General features: G+C 52.3%; 1 protein-coding gene across 3 annotated transcripts; it reads left to right on the top strand.

Annotated features, from left to right (window-relative positions):
- The first annotated feature begins 342 nt into the window (after positions 1 to 342).
- On the top strand, positions 343 to 11,139 carry LOC119557060 (protein lava lamp). 3 transcript variants are annotated; one of them, XM_037869610.1, is made up of 10 exons: positions 343 to 397; positions 714 to 966; positions 1,037 to 1,108; positions 1,635 to 1,715; positions 1,777 to 5,742; positions 5,806 to 5,922; positions 6,004 to 10,159; positions 10,232 to 10,358; positions 10,419 to 10,615; positions 10,680 to 11,139. In XM_037869610.1, exons 2-10 carry the CDS (start codon positions 913 to 915, stop codon positions 10,796 to 10,798), a joined length of 8,889 nt encoding a protein of 2,962 aa, XP_037725538.1. In that variant the 5' UTR covers positions 343 to 397; positions 714 to 912; the 3' UTR covers positions 10,799 to 11,139. The 3 variants fall into 3 exon arrangements, with proteins under 3 accessions (XP_037725538.1, XP_037725540.1, XP_037725539.1); XM_037869612.1 differs by having other exon boundaries at positions 10,235 to 10,358; positions 10,680 to 10,817; XM_037869611.1 differs by lacking the exon at positions 343 to 397 and having other exon boundaries at positions 614 to 966; positions 10,680 to 10,817.
- Positions 11,140 to 11,144: the final 5 nt, after the last annotated feature.

Below are 11,144 nucleotides of genomic sequence, written 5' to 3'. Positions count from 1 at the left end.
TAGGTATATACTTGCTTAGGGTGCTGCTAAACTTAATTTAAATTTTTTATAGAAATATTTTTAAGTTCAAGAATGTTTTTTTTTAATTGATAGGTCATACATGTAAATTGTTTTATTTTTATACCGAATTAAGTGGTATCTTCAAATATGTATTAGTTTGTTATTTCATTACAAACATATATTACATATATACGTCTAATTAAAATTCGCTATAATACCATTTTTAAAGTTTGATCTTTAAATTTAAAAAACCATTTAATTTAAATCGATATCCATTCGGGTGCAAACGTTATCGAGCCATCTGGCACTCGATAACTTACCAGGGCCGAATGACCCAATTCAGTTGTTGCGCAGCCCTGGTTTTACATTGTTTTTACGCTGGCATTAATTAGAATTGGTAAATATACGATTGCCACCGTAACCATATAAAAGTTCTTCGGTTGCAATTAAGTTGTCAGTGAACTAAAACTCAAAACCAACTGGAAAATCGGCCAAAAACGCTGGGAAAAACAGAAAACAAAACACACACGCACACACACACACGGGGATACACGCAACCACACGCACACACACATTGAAAGAGGTGCACACGTCAGTGCCACGAATTCCATAAAAAAAAAACAAGAAACCCAAAGTTTAAGATAAAGTCAATCCGATCCGATTGGAACCGGAAGATATATGCCAACTATATGGTGAACCCTCTCTCGTTGCAGTCAATGTCGATAGCTAGCGCTGCGCAGCCACCGTGGATATATAATCGGTCCTTCAGATAGCCAGTCCACAACTATATATATTCCCGATTCCCCGATTTGTTTTTGTTTCTCCCTATTTTTGTTTTGTTTTTCGGTTTGTTTTTTCCCCCTCCCCCCCGGTAACTAGAATAGTTAGTAATATTTTGTAATTGAATCGACGATGGCGGAGGATTCGGCTGCTTTGGAGAGTTCCTATGATTTCTCCATCGTTCAGGTGGGTTTCACTTGGTTTTCTTATAGACGGAATATATGTGCTGATCATGATCCCTTTAACCCTTTTGCAGCCAGACGATCACGAATATGGCGAGGTGGATACACGCTTGACGGGCAGCTCCAACGATCTGTCCTTGTTACAGGTGAGTAAATCCGGTTAAGACCCAGCATAGTCGGTAAAAATATCTAAATAGTATGGATAGGATCGGTGAGGGATTACTGGTTTTCAACTTGAGAGGTGTAGCAAGTCATATCAGTGTTTAAACTTGAAAAGTATCTTCGATTACTAGAGAATCCACTAGGGTTTCATAGTTAGGACCGGTTTATAGTCTGCACTTTAAAGACTATCACCAATAGAACCCAAAAGATTACTAGAGAATCCACTAGGGTTTCATAGTTAGGATCGGTTTATAATCTGCACTTTAAAGACTATCACCAATAGAACCCAAAAGACAAGGCGTTATTTACAGGATCTTGTGGAGAAACACATATCAACACCTGTCACTGCTCTTATTATAAGATTTATTAGTTCTTGTTATGTCAAAGTATTGTAATCTAGATACTCGGAATGAATATTCATATTTCCGGATGTTAAGGGCTAGGGTTTCATGTGTAAGAACCTTGAGCTGTTAGGAATAATCTGTATAATTTACATTATCCATCTTTCAGAATGTATCCGCCAGCACAACGAGGGGCACCGAAGGCAAGGGCCGTTTGGACAGCCTTAAAGAGAATCTGTACAAACAGCAGGTGAGCTGAAGAGGCGAAAACACCACCATCCAAACCTCTATCATGAAATTCCTACTTTCAGGAACGCCTAACTGCCTTAAAAGAACGCGCCTTGAGAAAGTCCCAGGATGGGCGACGCAAGCCCAGCATGAGTGACTCCATGGAGTCGCTGAAGACGCTGGGACAGAAGCTCACCGTGTTGAAGACACGCTCTGGCGACTCCTCCACTCCACTGGTCACGCCCACAAAGGACAGCGCCCCCGGGGATGTGTCGCTGCTCCAGACCAGCGGCAACGAGAAGCTGCTGATGCTCACCCAACGCACGGAACAGAATCGCGCCCTTTTGGAGCAGCGAAAAAAGGATCTGGCGAAATCTCTGCTCTCTGTCAAGTCGAATATTGGCATTGGCCGCCAAACTACCGCCGAGCTGGGCTCGTCCATGACGGATCTGCGGCAGGCGGGGTCTACCTCCAATCCGCCAGTTTCCCGCCATCGTTCGGCCTTAGATTTGGAGGCCCAGGGTCAGGAGCCGCTGGACGAGAGCCGGGTGAAGTTGCTCAAGAATCGAATGAAAATCACGGAGCTTAAGCAGAGCCGTCAGGAGCAGGAGCTGCAGGAATTGCGCACGGAACTGGCCAAGCGCGCCAATCTCATCGAGCAATTGGAGCTATCCGGTGCGGAACTGCAGCGCACGCTAACACAGCGAAATGAGGAGTTGGAGCAATTGCGTCTGGGCCAAGAAGTGGAAAACAAGGTGACGGAGGGAGATAGCCTGCAGCAGCAGGAGCATTCTCGTCTCCAGGGAGAGGTTTTAGTCCTAAGAGAACGACTGGCAGAGCTGGAGAACGTAAACGATCTGCTAGAGACGACCCGCTGTGAACTTCAGGAGGAATTGACCACGGCACGCGAACGGGAGAGGCAGCGGGATCAGGAGCTGGAGCAAGAGCACGAGCACGAGAAGTCTTCCAGCAGTCCGCACTCGGATGCGGCGTCCACAGACGCCCAAGTGAGCGTGGAGCTGGCCAAACAGCTCCAAGAGCTCACCAATCAGCTCTCCGACCTGCAGGCCACCAACGAGGAGCTACGTCAGCAACTAGCCGCCCAAACGAAAATCCAGGTGAGCGATGAGGTTGTTTCCCAGCGCCTCGAGGAACTGGAAGCCACCATAGCAGCACAATCCTCTCAGTTGGAGGAGCAGAAGTCGGCAATGGCTGCCCAAAGTGAAGAGATCGCGGAAAAGACCACGGAACTCAATGTCCTTAATGTGAATCTGCGTCTGCTGGAGGAGAAACTGGCCCAAAGCAGTCGCAGTAAACCTTTGTTCCTGGACGACCATATGGAAGACAGTGCGGCTAGCAACCAGCTGCAGGAGGAGGTGCAGCAGTTGAAGCAGAAACTGGACGAATCCAACAAGGCCAACATCAAACTGAAACTCAAGTGCAAGCAGGCGGAGAAGCAGCTGCAGAAGCTCCAATCCCAGGATGGCCAGCAGCAATTGGCATCGCTGGCAGCGGATAACGAGGAGCTGCAGCAGAGGATCACGGTCCTGGAGGACGAGAAAGGTCAATGGCAGTTGGCCAACATGCAGGAGGAGGAGGTGGAGGTTCGCCAGCCACCCCAATCGCCGGAGTCCAATCCTCTGCAGTTGGAGGCTATTCGCCTGCTGGAAGAGCAGAAACAGGAATTGCAGCAGGCTTTGGAGGCACTGCAGCAAGGACACGAGTCTGCCCGCGTTGAATCTGAGCTGAGCGAAGTGCAAATGGAGGAGCAGCTCACCCAACGCGTTCAACAACTGGAGCAAGAGGCCCACGAGCAGCGCCAACAGCTGGACACCCTGCAGACGGAGAAGGAAACGCTGGACAAGAAGCTGACGCACTACATTAACGAGAACATGGAGCTGCTGGACAAATTGGAGAAGCTCAGCTCATCCAGTTCAGCGGAATCCATCGAAATAGTGGAGCGCCAGCAGTTGGAGTGTTTTGGCCAAAGACGTCCGGCCAGCGAGGGTGATGCCCAGGAGCAGAAGCAAGTGGATCCACCAGTGCCCAGTCACGTTAGTGAGCTCACCCAAACGGAGGAGGAGGATTCCCCAAGCGAGAGTATTTCTCAGCTGAGGGAACGCCTCGAACTTTTTACCCAGGAACGCGGAGAGGTACTAGACAAGCTGGAGCAACTGTCGGCGGAGAATTTGCAACTCCAGGCCAGACTGGAGGAGAGTTCCAGCTCACTGCAGATGCTGCAGCGTGAACGTGAAAAAGATCTGATCTCCTCCACATCCACCTCGTCCAATCTGTCGCAAGAACTGAGTTCTATGCAGCGATCGTCGGAGGTGGTGGCCACTTTGGATGCGGGCGAAGGAGGGCCCGTGCTCTTTGAGAAATGTGAAAAATCTCTAAGCAAGCTCAACTCGGAATTGGAGGCGTATCGCAAGGCCAACGATAGGCAGGCCAAGTTTAATGTGTCCAAGAAACTGGCCAAGGAGGCGAAGAACTGTCACACCCAGTTGAGCGAGCTTCTTCACAAGGTAAAAGAAGCTAGCACGGCGGTGGAAACTGTGACCGTCGTGGAGACAGTGGTGGCCGTCACCGCTCCCAATGGCAAAGCTCTGGCGGAGTACGAGCAGCTTAACGCCCAGAATGCGGAACTCAAGGCGGTGATCTCCCGCTTGCGCCAGGAATTGGATGAACTGAGGGATAGCTATCCCGAAGCAGAACCCCCATTGGCCATAATTGGTTCCGAGTCTCAAAGAGAAGAGGAGTTCCTGCAACTGCAATCGCTGCTGGAGGACACACGCTCTTCCGAGGCGGAGCTACGTCAGCAGATCGAGGAGCAACTGGAGCAAATCAGGGAACTGCGTCAAATCGAAGCCGATCAGTTGCAATTGGTGGCCAGGCAGAGTGCCGAGATCACACAGCTCCAGCTGCAAGCGGAGCAATTCGATCAGCTGCTAAACGCCAAGGAAATGAGCCATGAGAAGCAACTGGAGCAGCAGACGAGAATTCGGCGAGAGTTGGAGGCGCGCGGTGAGTCCCTGGAGGGCGAATTGAGCATCCTGCAGGCTCTAGTTGCCGAGCAGAAGCAGCAACTGATCGAGAACCTGAGCGAAAATGAGCATAATCTTAACCTTAAGATGCTGGAACTGCAATCCGCTCAAGAGGAGCTGGTGGAACTGAGGGCCAAAGAGGATCCGGATCAGCTGAGGGAGGCTCTGCGAATTAGCAAGAGCCTGGCTGCTCAGCAGATCAGTGAGCTGGCTTCCAGCCAGGAGACCATCGATGCCCTAAACCAGCAAATCCAGGAGTTGTACCAGGGAGTGGAGACAGCCCGCCAGGAAGAGCAGCTCAAGACCCGCGAACTGCGCGAGAAGCTCAAGAAATATGCCCTTAACCTCAAGAAGCGAACGCAGGACAATGCCGAGCTCGAGCAGAAGGTCCAAGAGCTGACCAGTCAAGTTCAAGAACTGCAGGAGGAGGTCAAGCAAAAGGAGCTGCTGGAACAGGAGGAGCGTGAGCCCATTGTGGATACCCAACAAGTGGAGCAGCTGCAGCAACAGATCAACAAGCTCAACGAGGATCTTAAGGCCAAGATCCATGCCAATCTGGAGAACCGCGATGCCCTGCGTCAGCTGAAGCAGCAAATTCAAGAGCAGGAGGAACTGATCCAACAGCGCGATGCTGAGCTTCAAGATGCCAATCTGGTTAACAAGGAATTGCGGCGCGAGCGCCAAGAAGCTGAGCAAGAAGTCTTCCAGCAGGGCCAGGAGAACTCCAGACTCAAGCAAGAACTCTCCCAGCGACAGCAGGAGATCCATAATCTCGAACAGAAGCTGAGGGAACAGCCAACGGCTATTGTAGATTTGCGGCTTCAATTAGAGGCAAAATCTAAGAAGTTCGAAAAGTCCAAGGAGCTGATAAAGCATCGCAATGCCACCATTCAAGCGTTGCAGCGAGAACTGCAGCAGCTGCAGCAGCAGCAGGACAACCAGGTGGAACATGTGCGAGCCAAGCGGGCAACGCAGGAGCAACTGCATCTGGAGAAGGACGAGGAGGTGGGCATTCATTTTTTCCATCTATTCCTTTTCATATTTAAAGTCCGTGATACTCCGAAATAGATTGCTGCCCTTCGCCAGAAAATTACCCAGCTGGAGAGCCAAAGGATCAGTGCTGCCGAACACCAAGGCGATGGCACAATTACCAAGATCACACAGCAACAATTGGAATCCCAATCGGTTAGTATGATAAAATCCGTTGGCTGTCAGCCGCCTGCCTGTAAACTAATGTTTCTATTTCCCAAATACTTTGAATATCAGCAAGCGGATTCGCTTCGGGACTCCGATAGGGAGCAGCAGGACCTCCGTATCCAATTGACGGCGGCCCAGCAGCAGCACTCTCTGCTGGCGCAGCAGTATGCCAAAGATAAGGCCACCTTTGAATTGACCATCGACCGGCTGGGGACGATTCACGACGGCATTAAGGCCAAGCTGCAGGAGGATGCCTCGTACATTGAGTCGCTGGAGGCGCAGATCTCGGATCTGCAGGCCAGAAACGCTGCACTTGAGGAGCAGGCCGCCAGCCAGGCCAATGAACAGGCGGCGGCCGAGGATCACAGGCAAATACTGGAGCAACAGATGCAGGCACAACGCGAGCAGGAGGAGCAACAGCGACTGCAGGATCAGCAGCTACAGGAGCGACTACAGGAGCTTGGCCAACGGGAGCAGGCTCAACAACGCCAGCTCGAGTTGATCACCAGCGAAGCGGAAGAGACCAGGCAACAACTGTCTAAACTGCGAACGGACTACGAATCCCTGCTGGCCAAACATGCTCAGCTAACGGCCAACGCCCAGGCCGAACGGGAACAGCTGAGCAGCCACAATCAGGAGGAGCTGGCCGATCTGCACCAGAAATTGGCTGCCAAGGAGGCGGATCTGCATCGTCAGCGACAAGTTTATGATGCCAAGCTGGCCGCCAAGGCCACGGAACTCGATGAACTGGAGTGTGACCTCAATGACCATGTAGAACGAGCCGCTGCCGAGACACGAGATCTTCTCCAGCAAGTGGAGCGCTCACAAGAGCTGGTAAATCAACGCACGGAGGAACTGCAGCGACTCAACGAGGAGTTCCAGGAGGTGGAGCGCGAGAGGTCCACTTTAAGTCGAGAAGTGACCCTGCTGCGTTTGCAGCAGGACAGCGCCGAGCAGGACGTGCTGGAGCTCCAGGAACTCCGCATGCAGGTCATGCAGGACAAGACCGAAATGGACAATCTGCGCACGCAGATAGATGCCCTCTGCGCCAATCACAGCCAGGAGCTGCAGGCCTTGCAGCAGCAGATCGCCGAGCTGGACACTCTGGGTCAGAATCAAACGGACGATCAGGTCTACATCGAAACGGAGAACAAGCGGTTGGCGGAGCAGCTAAGCGAATTGCAGGCTCAGCTGGCCAGGCAGCAGCAGCACCAGCAGCAGATTCATCATCCTGTTGCCCAATCTCAGCAGCATCCTCCACCGGCTTCCCTCTTCTTCGGCGGCGATGCTTTGGCCGCTCCCTCACCCTTCGATGAAATAGCCCAGCCGATAAGGGTTTCCTCGCTGGTGGCAAGTGCTCCGCCGCCTATTCCTCCGCCACCCACTATTGAGGATCTGCAGCGGAATGTCTCCGATCTGGAGAAGCATGCCCAGGATCTGGAAACGAAGCTGCTAGCGCGAAATCAGAGTTTAGCGGAACAGGAAGAGCGACGTCTGCAGTTGGAGCAGCATCTAAGGGAATTGGAGCTCCTGCTTAGGGAACGGGATCAGCAGCTGGCCGAGATTAAGGCGGCCAACGAGGAACGTGAGCGCTTGGCGGCGCTGGAGAAGCTCATCCAGCCGGCGGCAGCGCCCACATTGGACATGTTCTTTGGCGGACAGGCCGGGGAAACGGTGCCCGATGCAGTGAGTCACCATTTAGACTTGGGCCTGCCGCAAACAGAGCCAGTGGAGGAACCTCTCATTCAGCCCAAAAAGGCGTATCTTTGCCAGCCGAAGCAGGAGCATCAAGAGCCGACTACTCAATCCATTGATTGGGGTGTGGACGAGGATCCCTGGGCGAGTGCCGCCACCGAGGCGCCGCAAACCGATGTGGAACCCCTGCACGCAAGAATCGCCCAATTGGAGCTGCAGTTGGCCAGTTCCGAGCAACAGAAAACCGAGCTCCAGACCAAGGCCGCCAAGCTAATGAAACGACTAAAGGAATACAAAACGAAGGCAACGACGACAGTGACAGCCACGCCCACAGTCACAGTGGATAATGATCTGGATTCGGCCATTATTGAGGAGCTTAAGCACCAGCTCCAGTTGCACGAATCCCGTCAAGCCAAAGCGGAGGAGCTAATGCAGCAGCACGCCCTGGAAAAGGAGAAGCTAACCAAGCGGATTGATGTACTGACCGCAGGCAATGATCGTATGGCGGAGCTGAAGGAGCGCCAAGACATGGATGTGCAGATGTATCAGGCGCGCATCCGGGAGCTCCAGGAGAAGCTCAACCATCTGGACCAGTGGGATGTGCCCACTGCTGCAGCTGCTCCCGTTGCTCCTGCCGCCACTTCATCCTTAAGCGGCGATGAAGCGGCAAGGATTGAGAACCTGCAAGCTGAAAACCAGGATCTGAATGCCGAGTGCCAGGAACTGCAAGAGAAACTGAAGGAGGAGAGACGTTTAGCCCAAATGGCCCAGGAAATCGCGGCACAGGTTCAGTCCCAAAAGGAGACCCTACAGGAGCAATTAACGGAACGTTTGCAGGAGGTGGAGGAGCTTAGGCAGGCTCAGAGCAATGTGGAGGAGTTACAGGCTCTAAAAGTGGAGGTAGATTCCCTCCGACAGCTTCAGGGGGAGGTGACTCAGTTGAGAAGCCTCCAGTCCGAAGTCGAGCACTTGCGGAGCCTCCAAGCCGAACTTGAGCACTTGCGTGGCCTTCAACCCGAACTTGAGCACTTGCGTGGCCTTCAACCCGAACTTGAGCACTTGCGTGGCCTTCAACCCGAACTTGAGCACTTGCGTGGCCTTCAACCCGAACTGGACCACCTTCGGGCCTTCAAATTGCAGCAGGACCAATTGGGCAGTCAGAAAATTCAGGAGGATCATTTGGAGTTCCAAAAAATAGAACAGGAACACCTGAGGAACCTCCAGGGCGAGGTGGAGCAGCTGAGGAACCTGCAAACGGAGGTGGATCAGTTAAGGAACCTTCAGCCAGAAGTGGAGCACCTTAGAGCCCTCAAACTGCAGCAGGACAACCAACAACAGGAGCTTCAGCAACTACGCCACCAACTTGCCCAACTGGAAGCACTGCGCGCACGCGACCAAGCCGAATTGGAGGCACTGCGTCAGAGTAGCCAAAGTCAGGAGGCACCGCTGGACGTCGACTCCAGGAGCGATGAGCAGATGGCCCAGCTGCAGGAAAAGGAAGCCGAGATTGTGCATCTGAAGCAACGCATCGAAGAGCTAATGCGCGAAGACCAAACAGAGAAACTGGTCTTTGAGATCCTGACCAAAAACCAGGAACTGCAAATGCTACGCATGCAGGTTAAGCAACTGGAGGAGGAGAGGGAGGATCACCAGGTGGCCGCGGCTCCTTTATCGGGCGATGGGGAATCTGTGGAACAGCTGCGAGTCCAGTGCCAACAGCTTCAACAGGAAAAATCCGACATGGAGGAGGAGCTGCGCGTGCTGAACAATCATGTTCTCAGCAGCCTGGAGCTGGAGGACAGGATGAAGCAGACGCTGCTCCAGCTGGACACTAAAAACATTGAGATCACCGAACTGCGACGCTCCCTGGAGGTGCTGCAAACTCAAAATCTTGTCCAGAACCCCGATTCACAGCAAATTCTCGATCTGGCGGCAATCAATCAACAGTGGGAACAGCTGGTGGAGCAAAAGTGCGGCGAGGTGGCCAGCATTTGGCAGGATCATCTGGCTCAGAGGGAGGCCGCCTTTAAGGCTCAGCTGGAGGAGATTACCCAACAGCAGCAGGAGCAGCAGCAGCAGAAGGAACAGCCCCAAAACCAGGTTCAGGATCAATACACGCAGGGTGAATCCACCAGCGACATGATGCTGAAAATGCAAAAGGCACTGGAAACGCAGGAAATGGAGATTGTGACGCTCAAGGAGCAGCTGGCCATTCGATCGGCGGAGTATGCTCGCCTAGCTGCCCAATACGATCCCTTCCGGCTGCAGAATCGTGGAGGATCCGGTGGCAATCCGGCGGCCGTCTCAGCTGGCGGACCACCGCCCTTAAATGCCAACGAACCACTGCCCGAGTATGTGCTCAAAGCGGATCTGGACTACGCCCTGATGATGCTCCACCAGCGGGACATGCGCGTCGAGGAGATGATCCTGGAACTAGTGCAGCTGCTCGAGGAACGTGACCACCTGCAGCTGAAGCTATCGGACACGCTGCGCCAATTGGAGACAGAGCGGAGTCGCGTAAGCGATGAACGTGAGTAGTATATATATATATATATATATGTATAAGCCTGATCCTAACTTATTCTGATTTGTGATTATATAGCAGCCTGTGCCACGGCCTCCTCATCGGCCGCTTCGGGCAGCAGTCCCAGCAAAACGAGCAGTGCCGGCAGCAGCAGCGAACTCCTGGGCTCCACGACCAGTGCAGCGGGCAGTGACCTCAAGCAGAAGTGAGTGGTGACCCATCCTGACAAGGATTAAGTACTCGAAATTGCTAACCCACTTTTTAGGCTTGCAGAGTTACAGACGGTGAAGCATTCCAAGGACAAGGCCATCGTGGACGAGCGTGAGCAGCGCCTCCAGCAGATGATCCAGCTGCAGAAGGACATGGCCAAGCAGGGATCCGGTTCACAATCGGTTTCAGGATCAGTAGGAACAACAGCAACTACAACTGCACCGGCACCAACACCAATTGGCGTGGATCTCTGTGCGTTGAAACCAGCAATATATCAATATTCAATCAAGCCCTAACCCAAAATTCCTATCTGCAGCTCAGTCCGGATTGCGTTCGCCATCGATGATGCTCATGGACTGGATAATGGGCAGCAACAACAACAAGGAGGAGGAGGCGGCGGCGGCGGCGACGACGGGTCACCAGGCCTCCGGCTAACCCCCTCCCAATTCCCGGCGAGGACAACTACGAACCCCAGATGCCTGTATCCCCCCTACGACTAGCACTTTAATTACGAATCATTACTTAACTTTAATTCTGGCCTTCCTTGCGCGGACAATGTCGATGTGGCGATAGCGTTAGAGTTCTTTATACGATATTATGTACCTTGGCTGGCTGAAAAGCCCTCCTGCCACCCCCTAAGCCGTTTTATGTTGTAGATATGTAAAAAAAATTGTATAAAAAAAAAACGAAATGAAACGAAGCAGAAGCAGAAGATAAAAAACCAGAAAATCTAACTGAAGAGAATTTAGGAATTAAACCAAAATATATATAACAAATATGC

This window comes from Drosophila subpulchrella, chromosome X (genome assembly GCF_014743375.2).
Source record: "Drosophila subpulchrella strain 33 F10 #4 breed RU33 chromosome X, RU_Dsub_v1.1 Primary Assembly, whole genome shotgun sequence".
In the NCBI taxonomy this organism is placed as follows: Eukaryota; Metazoa; Arthropoda; class Insecta; order Diptera; family Drosophilidae; genus Drosophila; species Drosophila subpulchrella.
The sequence above is the reverse complement of the archived record's forward strand: the minus strand, read 5'-3'. Positions and strand labels throughout refer to the sequence as shown.